This window comes from Diabrotica virgifera, chromosome 7, assembly GCF_917563875.1.
Source record: "Diabrotica virgifera virgifera chromosome 7, PGI_DIABVI_V3a".
NCBI lineage: Eukaryota > Metazoa > Arthropoda > Insecta > Coleoptera > Chrysomelidae > Diabrotica > Diabrotica virgifera.
In genome coordinates, this window is record NC_065449.1 from 73453353 (window position 1) to 73477906 (window position 24554).

The 24554-nt window shown below is 32.9% G+C and overlaps 1 protein-coding gene across 1 annotated transcript in view; it reads right to left on the bottom strand.

The window, feature by feature from the left end:
• LOC126887691 (clavesin-1-like) overlaps positions 1 to 24554 on the bottom strand; it is a 34800-nt gene that overhangs the window by 4589 nt on the left and 5657 nt on the right. Inside the window, exons 2-5 of the mRNA XM_050655341.1 lie at positions 17337 to 17496; positions 11205 to 11457; positions 5523 to 5633; positions 1019 to 1121 (exon numbers count right to left, since the gene is read on the bottom strand). Coding sequence (XP_050511298.1) covers positions 1019 to 1121; positions 5523 to 5633; positions 11205 to 11457; positions 17337 to 17496 — 627 coding nt within the window. The remainder of the gene's footprint in view (positions 1 to 1018; positions 1122 to 5522; positions 5634 to 11204; positions 11458 to 17336; positions 17497 to 24554) is intronic.

Here is a 24554-nt window from a genome sequence, read left to right on the forward strand (position 1 = left end):
TGGAGCGATGACACCAAAAGAGTCGCAGGACCAATGTGGAAACGCCTCACACACAACAGAGATGAATGGCGAGAAATGGGAGAGGCCTTTATTCGACATTTCGAATAGAAAAAAGGCTATAAAAAAAATTCACACCCTGTAGAATGGAAGTAGTTTGACATCAAAAACTCTATATATTATGTTTAAATGATTTTAACTATAGTCTACTATTGTTAAGAATTGTTAGTATAGCTAAATTTTTAATTTTAGTATACAGGGTTAGTTGAAACACGGAATGAGTATTTTCTGAGTTTTCTTAAATACAACACCCTGCATTTTAGTATTGTAATAAAATTATAGTTTATGGTACTTTTTATTTCTTAAGCATTCCATACCTAACTGCTTCAGTTATCAAATCAGTCCTATCAATCTTCAAATCTTCAAAACCCCTTCATTCCAATTTTCATGATCCTGTTGCCTTTAGTTCTCAAGATATTTCTAATAGGCCGTTTATCAGCCTCACTCTATATTATAGCAAAGGGGCTAGCCAGTATAAACTGTGTAGTTAAGATGACGAAAAATGCCCCGTTTCTTGATTCGAGTGCCATATAGGACACCTTTTTGCACATATAGGGAAACTTACATTCTGAAATTTTTAGCTCCCTAGGTGGTCACGTTACCCACCTAGAACCTAATTAGCCTTTTCAGGTTTTTTTTTCAGCCGCATCGAGAGATTTGAAATTTTAAAATCGTTCTAGAGATTCAGTTTTCCCGCCAAAAATAGAAAAAAATCAGACATAACTTTTTGAAAGCTACTGAACATTTATTTGAAGTTAATCGCTAGCTCTTGATGCGGCTGAGATAAAAAATAAAAATTTCAGAAAGTGAGTTTACCTCTATGTTCTAAAAAGACGCCTATATGGAAGTCGAATCGAGTTATGGGTATTTTTCCTGATCTTACCTGGCTAGGCCCTGTGGTAATTATTTTTTACTACGTTGAACATTGGTTAAATTTTGCAGACTAATTTGTAATTCTTACCTGCCAATTCATTAACAGATTTTTGTTTACCGCCATAGTCACTTGGCAAAAGATCCAATGGAATAAATTTTGTCAGGTCGTCAATCGTTTTGTGGCTATACACCTAAAAGATTTATGTGTTAAATTAAAACAAGACAAATAAAAATGTTTTGAAATGAATCTGCACTAATGCATAACCAAGATAAAAAGACCAAGATGGTTACACCAAGACAAAAAGTAAAATGGAACCACCAACTAGTAAAAGGATCAAATATGAAAATTGAAATCTGAAGAGAAAAGAATGGACAAACATCCAAGAGATAAGAGCGCACATCGGAAAATCTAGATCCATCTTCAAGCAGATGAATGCCTTTTTAAAGAGCCCAAATCTCTCTCTTAATAAAAAAGTAAGAATGCTGCATTGGTACGTCTTCTCTGTCCTTTTTGTGGTGTCTAATCATAGACTTTGAAAGAAATACGTGCAGAAAATTAAAGCATTTGAGATGTGACTGTACAGGAGAATACTTAAAATCCCGTGAACTGGCCGAGTTACAAAGGAGGAGCAGAAGAATAAAGACAGAGGTACTGACCACAATCTTTCTTTCGTTCTTTCTTTCCCCCTTCCTTGTACCCTATCAGGGTGTCGGATTTGGGATCGCTATTTTAATTTACATTCACCCATCTCTTCCATTCTTTTCTGTTTTTCGCCATTATTTTTAATTCCTCGAGTGATTTTCCTTTAACTATTCCCACCTCTACTATTTGCTGTATCCATGTTTTCCTTGGTCTGCCACTTTTTCTTTTTGCAATGTTCCTTGCTTCGTGGATTCTTCTCGAAATTTTGTTGGGTTGCATCCTCATCAAATGCGCATACCAATTCATTTGTCTCTTTTTTAGTTTATTCATTATGGGTTCTTGGTTGGCCATTCTCCTAATACTCTCGTTGCTTAATCTATCCCATTTTGTCTTTCCAACTATCCTTCTTAAATGTCTCATCTCCATTGCATTTATTCTGCTCTTATGTTTTTCCAGAATTGTCCAGTTTTCACTTTCCTAGAGCACAGTCGGTATCACTATTGTATCATATATGTTTATTTTTGTCTCTCTTGCAAGTTCTCTTTTCCCCAGTATTGCGGCTAAGGCATAGTATGACTTGTTTGATTTCTTTGCTCTATTTGTTATTTCCCAGTCTATTTTTCCTTCGTTAGTAATGATACTTCCTAGGTATTCGTAAGTTGTAACTATTTCCAGTTCTGAGTTTTTACATTTTATCTTTGCCTTTTAAAAGCCTAAATCTCTCTCTTAATAAAAAAGTAAGAATGCTGCATTGGTACGTCTTCTCTGTCCTTTTTGATGGTGTCGAATCATTGACTTTGAAAGAAATACGTGCAGAAAATTAAAGCATTTGAGATGTGACTGTACAGGAGAATACTTAAAATCCCGTGAACTGACCGAGTTACAAAGGAGGAGCAGAAGAATCAAGACAGAGGTACTGACCACAATCAAATTTTGAAATTTAGTTACCATACTTTCAGTTACAGATATACCCTCCTACAAGCCATCCTGCAAGGAAAAATGTGTGGAGAGCTAGGTGCAGAAAGAAAAAGAAACCTCGTAAGTGAAAGAACCTCGGAAGCTGGTTCAACCCAAGATCTGTGCAGGTTTTCCGCGCTATTGCAGGTAAGATAAATATTGTCAAGATGATCGCCAAAAAAAGTTAAGTAAAGTTTTCCATTTTAGTGGGGACTTGTCTATTTTTAATTTAATTTTCCATTTCCAACAATCGTTTTTTTAGATTATAGCGCCATCTATCCATAATTCGAAAAAATGTCTCGAGAATAAAAGTTACTGATTTGTACGTAAGGAATCCAAATCTACAATAAAAAATGGAGGCTCCCAGTTAAGATTTTAAAGTAACCTCCCACCCCACCTCTGGTCGTGTTTGGTGCCATTCGATAGATTTTTCAAACATATTGAATAAGTGTATTTTGCAGTTTTCCGATCTGTCATTCAAATATTCGCTTTTTTCTTGTAAAATTTTGGGACTCACCCATTTCCTTATGCCCCGCTCAAATCTTCAGATTTTTGAAATATACACTATTTTGCATGTACTTAACTTACCTTATCTTAATCTGACGATTTTGAGTTTTTCTAAGGATAGATTTTTTCGGCCTCCTCTTAACGAACTCCCCTGCATTTAGAACCAATATATGGTAGAGATAGAATTTCGGGGTACAAGGTTTTTCCCCATGTAATTATCTGACGCGCTCGAGTAACTGCAAAAATCCCCGCTTTGGCTCCCCATTACTACTGGCTTGTTTTTAGTATTGACGCCCAAATTAGTATTTAGTAAAGGCGCAAAATGTCGCCCGTCAAAATTTTTAATGTGTTTATTTTTTTCGATTCCTGAAAAAATTAATGAATATTTTTGAAAAATTTAAATGCAGAATAAAAGATTACATGTTACCGAGGGCCGAAAGGCCCTGCAAACTTATGTAATTTATATTTTAATAAGTTACAGGGGTGAAAATAACAGAGAAAATTTAGTGGGACTCTAAGGAAAAATTATAAGGGATTTACAGCCCTCGGAAATTATGTTTCATTTTGAGTTTAAATTTTTCGAAATTAATTATTAGTTTTCTCAGGACTCGAAAAAAATGGATACGTTTAAAACACATTGAAAATTTTGACAGGCGACATTTTGCGCCTTTCCCCTTAAGTAGGATGAGAGCTTTTTTTCCGATTTTTCTCTATTTTATATGTTTCTTATTGGTGCACTTTTCATTGTAAATGTGCCCATTACAATGAATTAATTACAACAAAATGTAAATTTAAGTTAGTCCTGCCACAAAAAAAACTTTTAAACTCTTTTGAAGCAATATGGAACTTGCACTAAAAAATTTTTTTGCATAAAATTGTTAATTTATGTTTAAAAATGTTATATTCAAAATATTACGTCTTAACAATGAATAGTGTACGTACAACATCTGATCAAAGTTCCGCGCCTAAAATTTCCGTTTCAAACAACTTCAAAAGCGCGAGCTTGGGTCTGACGTCACAGGCCACATTTATCGTTTTCGCCCGTTTGCTTTGAATGCAGTTTGCCATTGTCAGTTGTGCGTGTCGAATAACTGTGACTTTTGCTCGGTATTTATGTTATTGTATTTAGTGTAGTTTAGTGTATTTAGTGTGTAATATACTTTGTCAAAATAGAAAACAAATCTGCGCAATATAAGTACTGTATAGTGCCTGGATGCACCTGGATGCATCAAAAAGTTCTTTTTTATGAAATTACTTTTGTCGTTTCTTGTGTTGAAAAAAGAAACAAGTAACTTAAAAATAAACAAAACTTAGTAATAAAAGTAAGAGTAACTAAAAAGTATTGGTGCTACTAGAGTATGCGGTCTGCAGTCATGTTTCTACTATAGCTTGCGGTCTACCGAGGGATGCTGTGTGAGTATACCCTATTCCACGAACATACGCCTGTTTTGGATTACTTCGACAACGAATATTTTACTGTGCAAAATAAGAAGAACGAAAGTAAATTGCAAATTACATTGTTGTTTATTGGAATAATTATTAGCTCCATTTACTTTCGTACTTCTTATGTTGTACAGTAAAATATTTGTTGTCGAAGTAATCCAAAACAGGCGTATGTTCGTGGAATGGCCCATATAAGCTGAGATGATAAAGATATTAACTTGTAAAATTGCAATAATGATTCTTCTTATTTATGCGTATTATTAACTTTGTAAAGAAGGGTTTTGTTGGCTATCGGTACGTCTGCTAATCACCATAATCTTTTCTCAGAAGGCTTTGAACACAATAATGAAAGGTTTCAGTAGGTACTAATAAACATTACAATCAAATATAATAAACTTCATAAAAATTTAGTTTCTTTATTATTATGCAAATTACACCGTAATCTTTTCCAGGATATAAGAAATCCTTCGATTAGAGTTAGGTAGATGAAACCCACGGGGAAAACCGTTTACAATACATATAATGGTACCAATTTCAGTTTGAAACTAAGCTGATTGGGGAACTACTTACAATATATAAGATAAACATAAATAATACGTAGGAATTTTCAATTAAAGACGATTAACATGAACTGTTGTACTTAATCGCTTTCTTTTGAAAACCCCTCGTGAGTAATAATACTTATACGTTATAAACACATAAGAGTAAATAAACTGATTGGAGAACTATGCAAGAATACAAATAATAGCTGGTAATATCCATTTAAATACGATTAAAATGTAATACACCCGTAATACCTAATCGTAGACTTAGATGACTGTGGCCTCTGACGTCAGACCAATAGAAGGACGTTCAAGAGCCTCCTAAGATATTTGAATTTTATAGCATTTTCAAAGCGCCGTAATTAGCGTACGGGTTAAAAATATTTGTTTTTTTTCGCATGCAAGCGTTTTAAGATCATGTTACCTTATGTTTTTTAATATTATTTTAATATTTAAAAATTTATGCAAGTTCCCTATTATGTAGTGCTGTAAAAACTTACCCTTTCTGATAACTTTTTGCTTAGTAACGATTTGAGCAATGTGATTGTGCTATGAAAATATCCCGGAGTGTTGTAATAATGTATTGCTTGTAGTCTAAAACTTTGCACATTCTAAAATAAAAGTAAAAAATTATTTATATATTTTAGTCGTGCATAATGCTATACTAAATAAAAAATATTTTTCTTATGTACGAGCCCCTTCCCATATCAGTTGGCCCACTTATGGAATTTGCAGTTTAAGTCGATTACCATAAACAAATTATGCTCTGCAGGTTTTTGTAAGTTCATATATTAATTAATATGGCATTTTTATTAATATTTATTAAAAATATTACCCTTACGGTTTTTATGTATTTTCAACAAGACATAAATGGATAAAGGTCATATATGTCACATTTTTTGAAAAAATTGTTTTATTAGGTTTTTGTTCTTCTAATATGTTGTTTTACCTTTTGAAATTTTAAAATAACCTATTTTTAGCTAAATAAAAATAACAGGAAGGTATTAAAGCAATATCTCCCACTAGATTTTCGAATTCTAGTGGATAAAGGTATTATGTCCAAGATCGCATTTGGACATAATACCTTTATCCATATGAAATGTGTAAATATGGAGAATTTTTTCTACTATTTTGAAGATCTGCTTACGAACCTCTATGTACGTAAAAAGCAAACAAACACTTCAAATCAAAAGGTTAATTTTCGTGTTGCGTAAAATGGATAAGAGTGGACGAATTTGGCTTCTATCTCTATAAGACCTAGATACCTTAATGACTACATGCCATTTCAGCAAGTAGATTTAAAAAAAAACTGAATATAGACCAAGAAAACTGGAAAATAAAACTGGTAGTTTGAGTTTGGAAAAACTGGGAAATTTAAGAGACCGAATAAAATTTGTTCCCGAAGAGTATAGATGGTTTTATGAAAACGCGATAGAGGAAAATAAAAAAAAATCCCAAAAAGAAAAGAAAAACCTATCTACTAAGAAATATGTTTTTATTTATTTTACAGTTTGTATTATAATTTTTTTTGACAATCAATGACCATTTTGATACTTAACTCTTTTATCCACCCTTAACCTTTTTTAATTATTTTTACTATGTGGGTAAAGTAATATGTCCACAAAATTTAAAATATTAGGCTTAAGGTAACTTTTTTAAATTCAATTTAAAGTGTGAAAAAAGTACCTTCAAATACCTGTTTAAAAAAGTGTAGCAATGCTAATTTATAAAATAAATAACTAACTTGGGACAAAATACATTAACATTCTAATTACTCAAAACATTATTTTGTGACATATGACCTTTATCCACTTATGTCTAAAAAAAATTTCATTAAACCCTGGATATGCATTCACTTACGTCAACATACATTGACGTAAGTCAAATATAGAGGTGGCTATGGAAAAATGACATCAAAACAATAATATTGTCAGTTAATGTCAAATGTAATTTGTAGTATTGTAAAGTTTTTTGCCGTTTGTGGATTGTACAATGGGTCGAGGTAAAGTTATCGATGAGAAAATTTATTCAATCATTATAATATTTTTTAATTCTGGAAAATCCAATTCGGAAATCGCGAACATGTTGCAATTGTCACGGTATAGTGTAAGAAATATAGTCAGAAGATACAAAACTACAGTTTCGGTCGTCACAAAACCTAGAAATGTACGAGAAAGTAAAATAACCGAAGCAGATCGAAGGGCATTAAGACGCATCATTATAGTGAAAAATCTACGAGCAAATTATATGGAGTTAAGCCCATATGAAACGAGTCTTTGTACTGGAGTGGTAAAAATCTGCCTTCCTTAGAGCCTCCTTGACAACGGGTAGACCTAGAAATAGTGCTATCGGGGGATGGAGGAAGACAGATTTTAATCAAAACGAAACCGTAGATTTTGTTATTTTGTTAATGCCATACTCTGCATATAGTACAAAGATTCGTTTCATATGGGCTCTCTGAACCGCAAAGTGGAATGTTTTCCTGGCGGTGCCTTTTGGTATGTTATACCTGGGTTAAGCAGAAAGCTTGAATTGAGTCGAAATTCATTTCGCTTATTCCCCGTTAGAGGGCGTTCTATCCATACTGCGATATAAATTATTTTAATTTTTATCGACAATCTACGGTCGGGGTGGTAAAAATCTGTCTTCCTTAGAGCCTCCTTGACAACAGGTAGACCTAGAAATAGTGCTATCGGGGGATGGAGGAAGACAGATTTTAATCAAAACGAAACCATAGATTTTCTTATTTTGTTAATGCCATACTCTGCATAGAGTACAAAGACTCGTTTCATATGGGCTCTCTGAACCGCAAAGTGGAATGTTTTCCTGGCGGTGCCTTTTGGTATGTTATACCTGGGTTAAGCAGAAAGCTTGAATTGAGTCGAAATTCATTTCGCTTATTCCCCGTTAGAGGGCGTTCTATCCATACTGGGATATAAATTATTTTAATTTATATCGACAATCTACGGTCGGAGTGGTAAAAATATGTCTTCCTTACAGCCTCCTTGACAACAGGTAGACCTAGAAATAGTGCTATCGGGGGATAGAGGAAGACAGATTTTAATCAAAATGAAACCGTAGATTTTCTTATTTTGTTAATGCCATACTCTGCATAGAGTTCAAAGACTCGTTTCATATGGGCTCTCTGAACCGCAAAGGGGAATGTTTTCCTGGCGGTGCCTTTTAGTATGTTATACCCGGGTTAAGCAGAAAGCTTGAATTGAGTCGAAATTCATTTCGCTTATTCCCCGTTAGAGGGCGTTCTATCTACGGTCGAAGTGGTAAAATCTGTCTTCCTTAGAGCCTCCTTGACAACAGATAGACCTAGAAATAGTGCTATCGGGGGTTGGAGGAAGACAGATTTTAATCAAAACGAAACCGTAGATTTTCTTATTTTAAAATAAAAATAGACTAAGATGGTCAAAAGACCATAAAGATTGGACTAAGTCGCAATGGATTCAATACAATGGAGTGATGAGTCCAGGTTTGAAGTGAGTGTTGGAGACAGTAGGAGTCGCGTCATTCGCAGGAAACATTGGATGGAAAGAGAAAAGTTAAATTTCCTGCATCTGTCATGATCTGGGGCAGCATGTCGTCTAAAGGCGTGGGAAAGTTACATTTTATCGATGGGATTGTATACACAGACAAATATTAGAATATTTTAGAAGAATATCTTTTACCGATTATGGAACACCGTTTAACATCAGCGGAAGATTTTGTCTTCCAACAGGACAGCGCCGGTTGTCATACCTTAAAAAGGAGTTTCAAATGGATCGAAGACCATGGCATACCATTTCTGGAATGGGTTTCTAACAGTCCCGACTTGTCCCCGATATAGACTTTGTGCCGCGAAATGGAAAAAGCTTTGAGAAAATATCCTGCCAGGTCCGTCAACGAATTGAAGGAAAAATTGCAAGAAATATGGAATTCGTGTACCTTAGAATTTTTCCAGAACTTGGTAAAAACGATGCCTAGAAGAATTATGGATGTCATTAAAAATATAGGAAATGTAACTCAGTGGTAAACTTTCACATTTTTTTTTTGTTAATATTACATATTCTATGCGTTGTTTAAATTTAATATTATTCTGATTAATCAATAATTTTCATTACTTTATAAAATTAATACTCCATTAAAATGTTACTTTCTTAAGCCGTACCTTGCATTTGTTAGAGGAGTCAATTTTATTTCTTTAATGTATAGTGGGGATCAGTAGAAGCTTAAGTTCAAGTTTTTGGGGTCGCCACCCTTGTCCCCCGGCCGCCATCTTGGAAATTGTGTGCAAAGGGGTTTCGCGCTATATCTCGTAAACTACCAACGCTACGGAAAATCTAATTAAACATAAAATGTAGCAAATTAAATTTTCTACAATTTTATGTCTATTACTTTTTATCGTCAAGTGACCAACAAAAAATATATAAACAAAAATATGTAAAAAATTTTTAACAAGACTCGTTTTGGAGGTTATGACTTTTTTTCAGTTCATTTTAAAATAAAATAACATTATAGCAATTTTGTAGAGAATTTTTCAGTGAACAATTTTCACTATAAATTTGTTTAATTCTATTTATTTATGTAGGTGTTACAGCGCTCCAAACTTGACCAGATTCTCGAATGATCATAGGGATATAATAAAAACGAAAGCTAGGCTTACTTTTCTATCTATATATATTTTTTATTCATACATTGTATTATGATTTTAACATTCCTATGCTATTATTAATTTGTTTTTGACCTTTCTACCCACTATAAAACTATAACCCGAAGCATATATAGAAACGGCCCAAGAAGTTGTTTGAGGACAAATTCGCCGGTTCAGAAGAAGAATGACGCAACCGCATATTGCAAAATTCTTAAGAAGAGCAAAAAACGAATTTTTGTTATCAAAATCATAAAGTATGATCAAAATTAGCCATTCACCACACCGTGGTCAGGATCTCGAGATATAAGCGTTTTTTGGAGTATGCCGCTTGTTTATGAAGTAACATAACTTTTTTCCTATTATATATTTTGACTTAAAATTTTCCAAAAAACTTCTTCATGAATTATATTTTATTGTTGTGTTGGTTAAAATTATAAACTAAAAAGTTTGTCACTCAACTTTTTTAAGTAAACATGAAACTAACAAAAGATGATAACAAAATGTTTAAAAATTAACAACTCCTTTTCTAATATGTTTAAATTTTTGGAACAAATCCCATTGTTATCTACATACTTCAGAGATAAAAGAGTAAAATTTTCAAAAGGAAATATTTACAGCGACCAAAGATACAGCGAGGTAAATTTGAAAAATCATCAAAATTGATTTTCGGCATTTTTGTATAAAATTTGATTTTTGAACATGTTCCACCAAATCTAGATAAAAATAAACTTCATATTCGGATTCAGCGACCTCGAAAACATAAAAATAGACCGAAATTGGTCATTCACCTTAAATTTACTGCATAAAGATTCCTGCCGCTCGACTAATATTTAAATAGAAAAGTATTTTTTTATTGTATTCCTATGAGAATTCGAGAATCTGGTCAAGATTTTAGCGCTGTAAAACCTAGATAATAAATAAAATTAAACAACTTTATAGCGAAAATTGTTCATTGAAAAATCTTCTACAAAATCTCTATGATGTTATTTTATTGTGAAATGAACGGAAAAAAAGTTATAACCTCCAAAAGGAAACTTCTTACAAAATTTTCTCATATTTTTATTAATAACTTTTTTGTTGGTCACCTGACGATAAAAAGTAATAGTTATAAAATTGTAGAAAATTTAATTTTCTACATTTTATATGTAATTAAATTTTCTGTAGGCTTGCTAGTTTAGAAGATACAGCGCGAAAACCCTTTGCACCCCTTTTCCAATATGGTGGCCGGGGGACAAGGGTGGCGACCCCAAAAACTTGAACTTAAGCTTCTACTGAACCCACCTACAGATTAAAAAAATAAAATTGACTCCTCTAAGAAATGCAACCTAAATGTAACATTTTAATGGACTAAAAATATTTTCTATAATTAGGAAATTCAAAAATGTTTTTCGATGCCTTAAAAGTTCTAAAATTTACTCTGCGCTTTTATTCTTGTTCCCTAAAATTTAATTTTGTTATCAATCTAACGTTGGGCCAACTGACATGGGAAGGGCCTCGTAATCTGGGTACATTTACCATCAAAACGAATCTATAATCTTACCTCAAAAATAAAAGCAACCTGCTTTAGTACAACCGGTGTTATTTTTAATACAATATCTAGTTTAAGATTTTTACAGTCTATCACAAATATTTCTCCCATTGCCAAATCTTCCTGAATTCTAATTTCGTACATATTTTTTAAAACATGTGCAAATATTCTTGTTATATCTGCGTTAGCTGAATCTACATTTTCGTACCGGAATACTGTAATCCTATGTTTTGATGGAGTGAGAGTAGGAATAAACGCTGCAGTTCTGAAAATCCACCAAAATCATAGAGCGTATATTACACAATATATTCAAATCTAGTAAACGATATATACAGGGTGTCTTGAAACTCTCACTACAAATGATTACCGGAGATTCCTCAGATGATTTTAAAGAGCCCCCGCAAACTGCAAACTTTTTATTTTTTTTATTATAGGTTATTCACTACATGCAATAAATAAATAAAAAAAAATTATAAGCATGTTAGTTGTTTGTCCAAAGGGGTGTAAGTATAAAGTTGGATTTGTTATCCAGTGATAACAAAGACTCCACTAGCTTCTTAAATTATTGAGCTGTGCCCTGAAAGGGTAAGTAGTTCACTGCACTGCACTGCACGACACTTCACTTCACTGCTGCTTAGAACCTATGTGGTAGCTCCAGTGGTTTGTGCCTCCTCAATCTCCGAGTCTGCTCACTATTATCCAGCAGGTTTAGTGTAAAATTATTAGGGTGGTTTTCTAATTTTACCAGATAGCGGCTGCTGTATTCACTCACTGTCTCCTTTACTGTGACAACTTGAAGATCGTCTCTGATTTCTCTGTTAGGTATAAACCAAGGTGCATTTGTTATGGTCCGTAGTACCTTCGACTGGAAGCATTCCAAATCTCTATGTTTGAGTTTGCAGCCGTACCCCATAGTTGTACACCATATGTCCATATTGGTTTTAAGGCTACTTTATACACCAATAATTTGTTTTTTAAACTAAGCTTTGACTGTCTTCCCAATATCCAATAGTATTTGCTGAATTTCAACCCAAGTTGTTTTCGTTTGTTAAAAATGTGCTTTCTCCAGGTCAGTCCTTTATCCAAGTGTATCCCTAAATACTTAACGCTGTCGGATTGAGGCAGATCTTGTCCATGTAGTGTAACAGGTGGCACTGTACCTCTGCATTTGGTAAATGTAACCTTCACTGATTTTTCTTCATTGACTTTGATTCTCCAGTTTCTTGTCCAGGCCTGAATTTTCACTAGATGTTGGAGAATTCTTGCGGCTATGACTGGGTCTTTGTGTTTAACCATTATCGCTTTATCATCTGCAAAGGAAGCTGTGATTGTTTGGTTGCATACTGGAAGATCAGCTGTGTACATAAGATAGAGAAGTGGACCAAGAACACTACCCTGTGGTACCCCTGCCTTTATCAATATGATTTCTGATGTTGCCTGCCCGTATCTTACAGTAAAATATCTTTCTTTTAGGTAGGATTCCATAATAATATACAGTGTGTGGGGGAGTGATTTTTTTAATTTAAATAGTAGTCCATCATTCCAAACCTTATCAGAAGCTTGACTCACATCTAAGAAAGCAGTCGTACAGTAACTTTTTTGCTCAAATGCTTCATTTATTTCGTCCACTACTCTGTGGATCTGTTAAATTGTGCTCTGATCCTTTATGAATCCGAATTGGTGTTCAGGAATCAGGTGGTTTTCTTCTATTATGGTAGTCAGTCGGGTTATGAGTAACTTTTCCAGGAGTTTACCAAGGACTGGCAGCAAGCTGATTAGTCTGTATGATGTTACTTCATTTATTGGTTTTCCAGATTTTGGAATAAGTATAAGCTCGGCAACTTTCCATTGGACAGGGAAGTGTCCTAATCGTACCACCGCGTTGAATATTGTTGTTACTAGCACAATCCCTTTTCTTGGAAGTTCTTTAATAAGACGGCCTTTGATCAGATCAAACACTGGAGCCTTATCTGGATTTAAGTTTCTTCTGATTGTCTCATGTACCTCTTTGACTTTGAAGAGTTTTGGAATTTGGGACATTTGATACGGAGCTTCAAGAGTTTCTTTGATTTTAGCTTCTATTTCTGGCGTATTTTGCGATGGAAGAGGTTGAAAGACTTCCTCCAGATATTCTAGACTTTTTATTGGCCGATAGTTTGGTCGCCTTCTTAATCAGTACATAGAGGTAAGGAGATGCGCACATTACAGCGATTCAGTCTCTGCCGACAAAAAAGTTTTATGGGCTTCCCGATCGCATTTAAATTAAAAACTCGACCTACTGTCGGCCGACTGTTTAACCTTTGGATGACCAAGCGGGGGAAATTGTGACCCCAGCGTATGTTTTTCTTTAATAAATTCAAAAGTATTTTTAATTATTACCTCATTATTTTTTTATTTGACTTTAGTATCATTCTAGATATCCTCATATTTTGAAATAAAAAAAATTCCCCATATTTTACGAATAAAAAATATATTCTGAAGTTGATGTTGAGCAAAATAGCCTCTATTATGTGTAATTACAAGTAGATTTACGCTAATGACGTCGACTTTGTAAAGTAACAAGACACTTACTCAACATACACACTACACATGACACTAATACTCATGTTGTGACTGGCTGAATGACATAAAGTCCATGCCAAAAAAAAAAAATTAAAAATAAAAAACAAACTTAATTTTTTTGTTAATTGTCATTTTTGACATTTTTGACCTGGGGTAATTTTTCCCCCCTTGATCATCCGTGTAACAAAAAAAGGTTGGTCATCGGAAGGTTAATCAGTATTGGCTAAGTACAAAGTGCGCACACACGACGATTGTTTTATCGGCCAGTAGTTTAGTTTGGAGAATTCTCGAATACTTTTAGGATTCGGAATGTAAATGACGGTTTGAATTTTTAAATACAGTCGTGTTTAAGACAATGAAAGAATGTAGCCCTTTGGTATCCTTTCAGAGAAGTACAGAACTATAGTAATATAAACAAAAATGCAAATTACCTAATATCCATTCCATTGTTTTAAGTCACGTATGTTGATAATATAAATAGAAAGAAACAAGAAAATAGCAGAAAATGGATAAGAAAATGTTGCCTTTCTTAAGAAAATGTATTAGCGTGTTTTGCTTTGACAATATAATTTGGTATTTCCACGATTCCACGCCAAAATTCCCATTAAATTTTCGTAGAGAAAAGAATAGAAATATCGTTTAGGGCTACCGAAATATCGGTAGCTCTACCGAAGTTGGCTCCTTCTTTTTCTTTACTCTACGTACCTCTGCTCTAAAGAGTTCTATAGAACTGCATTTAAACCAGTCCCTTAAATTCTTCAACCATGACACTCTCCTTCCTCCTACACTCCTCAGCCTCTTATCTTTCCCTGCATTATCAGTCTTAGCATTTCATATCGCTGTCTCCTCATTACTTGTTCCATATATTGTAACTGTCTTATTTTTATTGTGTTTATTATTTCGCATTCTTTGCCCATTTCTCGCAATACATCCGTGTTCTTTTTTTTCTTCTGTGTCCATGCTCTTCTAAGCTTCCTTCTGTGACACCAGATTTCAAATGACTGTAGCTTATTTATATGTTCTTGCTTCACTGTCCAGCATTCAAGTCCATATTGAAGTATCGAGAACACGTAGCATATCAAAGCTCTTACTCTCAGTTCGAATCTAAAGTCTTTGTTGCAGAGAATTGTTTTCATTTTTTCAAACGCATTTCTTGGTATTCCCATCCTTGTCCTTCTTTCTGTTGGTTAATGATTTTTCTCTGAAATCCTGGTTGCTAGGTATTTGTATTTTCAACCCTTTTAGTTTAGAGAAATAAGATTTTTCTCGTGACACTTCCCCCTCCAGGCCGAAACCAAATTTTTGAGTAGTATGGACATCTATATATATTATTAACCTATATGTTTCCTGCAGCCGATTTTGATGATATACATAGTTATAAACAAATGAAGATCAAAAAACGCTAAATTTTCGCTTTTTCCGTCTATTACCAAAAAGTTAAGCACTTTAAACAAATTTGAGTGTAAGAAACTCATAAATCGTATAAAAAACTTCAATATGGCGTTCGCTGAATATGTCCATCCTTATTGGTTGCTTAGAAAATTGCAAAATAAATCATAAATTTTGAGTTTATAAAAATATTCATAACTTATGTAAAAATTAACTTACAACCTTCTTTTTACACGGAATGCTGATACTTCTTGTAGTTAAATTATATTTTAAATTTCAAAGTAATTGGTCAAATAGTTTAAAAGTTATTTAATTTGTTTATCCCAAATTCATTTTTTTGCAACACTACAAGTCAGAAAATTATGAGGCTACAATCATACTTCGGACAGTTTATGAAAGAAGAACATTTATACTATTACTATTATTAAAAATAAATGACAAAAAATAATTTTAAACAGTGTAAAATTATTTTGAAAAAACATGTCGATTTTTTGCTTACTTATAAACAATTGGAATAACTTTTTAACCGTTACCTGTAGAAAAATTATTTTTTCATATTTAGAAAGACTGAGTTTTTATACACATTTAGAAAGAAAAACAACTGTCCTAGGACAATTAGGGACAAAGTTAGCCCCCCCATTTATTTAAATCACATGTTTTTGCAAAATAATTTTGCAATATTTATAATTATTTACTGTAATTTTTTTTAATTAAATTAATACTGTAAATTTCCTTCTTCCATAAACTATCCAAAGTATTACTGTAGCTTCATCATTTTCTGACTTACAGTGTTGCAAAAAAAATAAATTTGGGAAAAACAAATTAAATAACTTTTAAACTATTTGACCAATTTCTTCGAAATTTAGGGTATGAATTAAGCACTATAAGTCTCAGCATTCCGTGTAATAAGAAGGTTCTAAGTTAATTTTTACATAAGTTATAAATATTTATAAGAACTCAAAATTTATGATTTATTTTGTAATTTTCTAAGCAACCAATAAGGATAGACATATTAAGCAAACGCCATATTGAAGTTTTTTATACTGTTTATGAGTTTCTTACTCTTAAATTTGTTTAAAATGACTATTTCCTTAGTAATAGACGAAAAAAGCGAAAAGTTACCGTTTTTTGATCTTCATTTGTTTATAACTATGTATATCATCAAAATCGGCTGCAGGAAATATATAGGTTATTATTATAGATGTCCATATTACTCAAAAAATTTGGTTTCGGCCTGGAGGGGGTTGTGTCACCAACAGGCTATTTTTTTTCCTTATTTCTCTGAACTATTTCTATGGGCCCCATTTCCCAAATACATGCTTGTTTGTTTTATTCTTAATTATTATCATGTATTTGGTCTTTTTCATATTCATTTTTAGTCCATATTCTTCACAGAAACTGTTTGTTTTGTTTAGTAGTAATTGGAGTTGTTCAGCAGAGCTTGCCATAATCACGGCGTCATCTGCATATCTTATGTTGTTAATATATCTTTCGTTAATTATTATTCTTTTACTTTGAGATAGTAATTCTTCTTCAAAAATTGCTTCATTAATATGCATTAAAGAGTTTTAATGGAGACATATATATTATATATATATATATATATATATATATATATATATATATATATATATATACATACTAACTCCGATAAAAGGCGAAAAACTTTTTTGGTTAATCAAGTAATTTATTATTCATCGTATAAAATTTTTCACTCTATCTATCAATGGGAATTGGATGCACCCAATACTCTCGGAATCTTTTCTTGGTTTTCTTCCTCCGTTGTACGAGAGCAATAATCACATAATATCTCGAGAATTTTTTTATTATGCAACCACTCACTTCAACAGTCAAATACGAACTTCAGTAAATCGTTCGAGAATAGTTGGTTGACAGTTGTTGCTAGTCTGCGCCCCCTTCACGAACTCGACTGTTTAGTTGGCTCTGTATGTGCACTAACAGCCCAACCCGACCAAACTATCGGCCGATAAAAAGTCTGCAGTTTGTGGGGGCTGTAAGACAATTTAACGCCATTCATCTAGTCCGAAAAGGCTTCCTAAGCTAGCTACAGCTCCTTAAAGATGGCGTCTTGTAATTGGTTTTTTTTAATAGCTTCAGGACGCTGCTATTTAAAAAAACTATAACTGGTATTACAGTAAAAATAAAAACATCAGCCAGAGAAAATCTACTTACCCTGTGTTATAGGCTGCTTCAAGATCCGATTTACAAGGATGAACATTCCTATACATTTCTGGTATGAGGGAATATATCGTGTAGTACATATCCAAATTTTTTTTAGTCTTTTCAATACTAAATTTGTTATTTGTAAGGAAAAATTCAATCATGTTGTTGGCTAAAAGTCGAGTTATAGTCAGATAATGTTGATAGTTATCCCTAAAGTAAGATATTCATCTTCGTGATACTATCGAAGCCGAGGTATTGAGTTTATGTTTATGTTTGTAAATTTGTTATATTAATATAAAGATAGAAAAAATAACCAAATGCAATGATGGCAATAATATTCTCGTGTTCCTAGTGATCCCATAGTAAATCAGGAGGAAAAAATCAGGAAAAAAACCTCACGACACTATCCCGACATAGTAAGTATTTTTCGTCTTACATACATTTAGTTCACTCTCAAACTTAACACCAAGCTCTGATTTTATATGTACATATATTATTTTAAAATATAAATAATAGTACATTCTTTCACGGTTTTTGCTGTAAATTTTAAAGAACTGCTTGGATTGACATAAAATGTGGCGTAAGCATAGCTAACATGTCAAAGAAAAAAGGGATGGTGCCGGTGTGTGCTTTTGCTCTGGGGGTGAGTTTCACCCCATCTCGGGGGTGAAAAAATATATGTCCAGTCCAAGATAAGTCACGAAATGGATAAACTGACTAATTTTAAGCAACTTTTGTTCTATAGAGTTTTTTCACCAAATCAATACATTTCCAATTTTTTGCAAGTAAATGTGTTCAATTTTAACAAAATAACCACGTATTTAGACCTTTTTTCGCAAACAACTCAAAACGTAAGCATTTTGTCGAGAAAATATTATTAGCAAAACTATAGCCTATAAAAAAGTGAAAAAAAAAACGGTGTATGTGGTAGGTCTCTATACCTAGCAAAAGTAGAGTTACAGCTAATGAAATATAGGTTCATATTCGAAAAATTCCAAATAGAATAATTCAATGTGAAATATCCAAATAATAAAGCATTCTTGGGGAAAAAACATTTTAACTTTTTTAAAGTGTTTAAAAAAAGATTTATTTCTGTTTTAAAAAAAAATTTCAAGCATCAAATGTCAGCAAGTTACGCTCAAACTAAAGTTAGTCCCTTTTGTTTTGGCAAAAAAAATCAAGAAGATCACCCTCCAATTAACAACTTAAATGAAATAATCGTTACCACTTCACAAGTTATTTTACTTATCCCTTACACTCCCGAAACTATGTAAGTTGACATATAAAGTTGTTCAGTCTATTTTTCAATTTATATGGGAACAAAGAGATTTTTTTTTTCTTCCTTATTGGCTTTGGATTACTTGATCCATTCAGCCACGATAGATAATAAATTACTGTTTGCTACAATATTCCAAATATAATACATTGCATTACATAATACATTAGGTACATGTGCGCACATATAATACTTATGCACGCACATACATACATACATATGTAGAAGTGGAAACATTTAATTGACCAGTAGGTATACTCCTCATTCATGGCCCTAACCAACTTAAATTAATTTACAAATAATTAAATCGACAAAAAAAACTACATGCTAATACTAAATACTAATACTAAATGCTAATAAATATATGTTTTTTTTTAAACAGCGATAAGGCTTCAACCCGGATCAACCCCGCGGAGGTTTACACCCTCTTTGTGTTTTTAATTTTTTTTTTTTATTTTTTTTTTCTCTTTTTTATTTTTTTTTTATAATTTATTATACTTTTTTTTATTTTTTTTTTTTTTTTTTTTTTTTTAATAAGATTTAATTTTTTTTATACATTTTTTTGTATACATATTTTTTTGTATAATTTTTTTTTTTTTTTTTTTTAATTTTTTCAATATAAACTTTTATACAATTCTATTCTTATTACCTCCCTGCAAAATCTACTTAATGAACTTTCACAGGGAGACAATATTACATAATAAGGATAAACATAAAAAAACAATAATTATTGCTAAACACATTCAACCGGACTCATTCAGTGCAAGTTAAATTTTCCTATTAGTCCTTTTTAAAAACTCCCAGATGATTTGTTTAATTTTAGAATTTCTACGAGACAAATATAAAAGAGAAGCATTATTTTGTGGGAAAGGTATTTCTTCTTGAACCAGATTGTTCATCAAAAACTTAATTGCAACATCATTATGTTTGCATCCAAACAACCAATGATTAATATCGTCAACATATCCATTGCAATCGCAAAGATCTGATTCGGATAGGTTAAATCTATAGAGGTATGACTTGACAGTGGCATGATTAAAGAGACATCTAATAAACATGGCATATATATTTCTATTGGGATAACTTCTGATAGCAAAAGGCTCAGTAGGCAAACTAGGATGAATTTTGGTGTAGAGATTGTTGCTTCGATTGCAGAAAGCGTGCCACTCAATATCCCAATTTTGTTTCAAACTTTTCTTGCGAGTAGCTGTTAGATCGCTTCTATCTAGCCAAGTTATTTCCGATCCTTTTAAGATTGCCTCTTTAGCAAAAAAATCTGCTTTTATGTTACCGGAAATACCAATATGTCCTTTTACCCAGACGAAAGTTACAGAAGTCTGTTTTTCCAGTAGCTTTAGTTGGTTTTCTAAAATTTTGACGACAAGGCTATTTTTATATAAATGTTTACGTGTGTTTTCTAGAGCTAATAACGAAGATCTTGAATCTGACATAATTACAACTTGCTTGTTAGAAATTTTTTTGTTGACAGCCCATTCTAGAGCTTGATAAATCGCGAACATTTCTGCAGAGTATATGGAACATTGTTTATCTAACTTGAACATCAAGGATTCTTGGTGATCCGGAATATATACAGCACATCCAACTCCCAATCTTGATTTTGAACCATCCGTGAAAATCCTGCATGGATTATCAAGCTTGGCTATATGTTGCTGAAAGTCAACTGGATTCTCACTGTCAAAATTTGGGAACCAAACACTAACATTGGCATAAGATATATTAAAACTCGATTTAAAGAAAGTTAATTCACCTGGACTGTTTAGGTGCTGAGAAACGTTCGAGTATACTACTGCTAAAATAGGAGAATTCCTGTTGTGCCACCATTTGTCGACAAGATTAGAAACAGAGATGTCACATATTTTTTGTAGTAGTTCAGTTTGGTTGTAAGATTGGCATTTAAGAATAAATTTTTCAGCCAAAAATAGTCGTCTTAAATGTAAAGGAGGCTCCATGGATTCAGCTAAAAGATTCTCTATAGGCGTAGACTTGAGCGCACCTAGAACTAACCGCAGAGCCTTATATTGAATGCGATCTAGTTTTTTAAGGCGACTGTTTGTGGCAGATCCATATAGAATGCTTCCATAGTCGAGAATGGATCTGGTATATGCACGATAAAACATTAAATTAATTTTAGGGTCAGCACCCCATCGATGGCGATTAACTACTTTAAGAATATTTAAACTTTTCTCACATTTTATTAAGCTCTTATTAATGTGTTCATCCCATGTTAACTTGGTGTCCAATGTAATACCAAGATAAGTGTAGTGCTTATGAACGGGTATACTTAGGTTGTTAATCATGATGCTGGTCATAACTGGTAAGCGATGTCGCGTAAAAAACACCACCGCTGATTTATTTGCAGTAAGGTCAAATCCTTGTTTAAAAAAATACTCTCTTGCATCACCCAGTACCATCTTAGTTGAATTAATACTTTGTTGGTACAACTTATTCACATTGTAAAAGCAGAAATCATCTGCATATTGTAATATACTGCATCTAATTCCTATACTGTGGAGATCTAGAGTGTATAGATTAAACAACAAGGGACTGAGGACTGATCCTTGTGGTAAACCTTGATGCACTACTCTTGGGCCAATCAATCTATCATTACATCTAATAAATACCTGTCTATTAAGGAATAGGTTTACTAATACATAAGCACACAAAGGTGGAATACCTATGTGCTTCAGTTTTTCGAACAATAGATTTAAATTGACGTTGTCATAAGCCCCAGAAATATCAAGAAAAATGGCAGATAGATAATTATTATTTGAATATGATAATTGAATATCAGTTGTTAATTGAGAAACACAATCAATAGTTCCCTTGTTCCTACGAAAGCCATACTGAGACACTGGAAATATATTTTTGTTCTCACACCACCATTCTAATCTGCTTTTCATAACTCGTTCAAATGTTTTAAGCAAACAGGACATGAGAGAGATAGGCCTTAAGTCGGTACGCTGGTTTAGTTTGGGTATAGGAATAACCAGGCATTGTTTGAGGGCGTCACAATGATCTCCTTTAAGTAGAATATTGTTGTATATTTTGCACAAATAATATATAGCAATTGCAGGTAGGTTTAATAGCATACTATAGTTAATGCCGTCAATACCAGGGGCTGTATTTTTAGAACTCTTGATATTTGCTTTAAGTTCGTCAGCTGAAATGGGGGTTAGTAAAAAGTGGTCATTAGTAGAGATGCTCGGCATACATAGTGGTAAATGGACATAATCCGGAGAGATTTTTGTAAAGAGCCTTTCTACCATACATTCATCATTAGCGGTGTACTTTTTGTTACCTTGAATTTTGTTTACCCTTTTCCAAAGCTCTGAAGGTGAAGTTTGCCTAGTAAGTGAGGAACAAAACCGAGCCCAACTAGATTTAGCTTTTGAGCGGAAAGTTCGTTTACATATAGCTTCATTCTTCTTATATTCCGTGAAGTTTGAAAGGGTAAGATTAGATTTATAAATTTTAAAGGAATTTTTTCTAGCGTTAGAAGCAGTGAGGCATTCATCATCCCACCATGGTGGCGATTTGAAAGATTTGACTGACGGTTTGATAATTTTGAAAGATTTGTTGGCTGCATCAGTAATAGAATCTAATAAAAAGAAAATCATTTCGTTTGTTTGGTTTTTATTTGGTTCGTGTCTGAAGGCACTTTCTACGTTGTTTCTAAAATTATCCCAGTTTGCATTAGACATCGACCATTTAGCCGAAGATATAAAAGTTATATTTACAATTTTCATATTCTGCACAGAAAGTCTAATTGGAAAATGATCTGATCCATAGGTATCTGGAAGAACAGTCCAGTCAAAGGATGGACATAAACTAGAGGATATAATAGTAAGATCTACAACAGATTTCATATTCCCTGGAGGAGTAGCTCTAGTAGCCGACCCGTCATTAACAACAATTAAATTAGGAAAGAAATCTAATGCTTCTACTAGTATATTACCATCGACGCAACATGAATTTGATCCCCATAATCCATGATGTGCATTAAAATCACCGGTAATAATACAATCATTGCTAATTTGAGAAAAAAGACTAACGTAATCTTGCACTGTTACTCTAACATTTGATGGACGGTACACACTCAGGATAGTATACATTTTTTGGTCAATTTTAATATCTACACCACAAACTTCTAAATTAGGATTGAAATTGTTAACAAATGAAATGGGATTATAAATAATGTTATTTGCTAAAATTATGGCAACTCCTCCATATCCTCTAATTCTACTTTTATTAACTACATTGAAATTATTGAAGCAAACAGTATCAGATGGTTTTGACCAAGTTTCTGATAAAAGACCTATGTCAAAACGTTCTTCAAACAGTAATTGCTGTAAAGAATATCGGTTCGCATTTAGCGAACGAATATTCCATTGAATAATTTTAATACTTTTGTCAGCCATTAAAATTATGTAAAAATATTACCTATAATATCTTTAATTTTATTTTCTAATTCAATTTCGTAATTTTTAAAATTAGTTTCTACATTTGATGAAGAATTACAATAGTCAAGGATACTCTGTTTGATTAAATTTTTGAGTGAAGCACTGAGCTAGCCTATAAATATATCAAATTCATTACGGGGCTCATGGTTTCCAAATTGAAATACAGATCCCGAACAGAAACTGGTCGGGTATTCCCTACGCACAGGAGGAAAATTAGGAGTTGTATCAGTAGTCTTCCTTTTTTTGGGGGGGTTATCGTTAGGGGGGGCTATATTCAGATGATTATTATTTTTATAAGTAGTGGTGGAATTCGAGGGTTTAGGGGAGGAGCTTTTTAATGGAGGAAAGTCTGTGTCACAGGTCATTAAAGGTGCAAATTTATTTTTTTGGACTAAACTGGAATAACATGGATTTTCAAGAGCTTTTTCGGCTTCTTTAAATGAAATATTTAAGTTAGCCATAGCTTCTTTAGTCTTTTTTTGTTTTAAATATTCGGGACATTCTTTAAAAACTGACTGGTGGCTACTATTTTTACAATAAACGCAAAATGTAGTACATTTATCGGGACAATCAGTGTTACCTTCATTACCGCACTTCTTACATCTTTTTTTTGACTTGCATTGAGTCGTTGAATGGCCATAACGAAGACAGTTGAAACATTGCATAACAGGACTAACATATATTTCAACTGGACAGCTAACTTTGTTGATGTAAATATATTGGGGAATTAATTTACCTTCAAAGCTAATAATAACCATTTGTCTAGGAACTCTTTCTGATACACCGTCACTTTGAACTATTCTAGTCATTCTATGAACTTTTTTTATTGGAATATTAGATTTAATAGTATTAGGTAGTGCACTCTCAGTTAGAGTAGTGTCCACTCCGCGAACGAGACCCTTTTTTTCCGTTAAATAATTTGGAATATATGCAATTAGGTTATTTTTTCCGAAAAAATCTTCAACTACTAATTTATTCGCAACAGCACCTGAATTGACTTGAATTTTAATGCGATTTTTACCTACACTAACAATTTCAATAATATGTTTATCATAACTAGATAGCGAAAGTAGTTTTTCTCCAAGTTTCATTGGATGCAAACGACCGATACTCAAATTTATGTGTTGAACAAATATAAAAAACGGACCAGTATCATTTAAACTAAATCGATTAGATGAATTAAATTCCTGACTTTTTTGAATAATATTTGTTTTATTTGAAGTAGATGTCAAGTTTATGGTATCATTAGTACTTTTACTAGTATCATTTAAACATTCACTATGAGAATTATTCTGATTTAAATCATTTGTCTGCATAATTATATCGCTCTCATCTGTGAACCCAATATTTTCTACACCAGGATCTGGTGGATCCTTTCCATTTTTGCCCACGGACATCCCGGGGCACGAGCGACGTTCAAATGTAAGTATATAAAAAAATTTCTACTTACAGTACAGTTGTCAAATAACA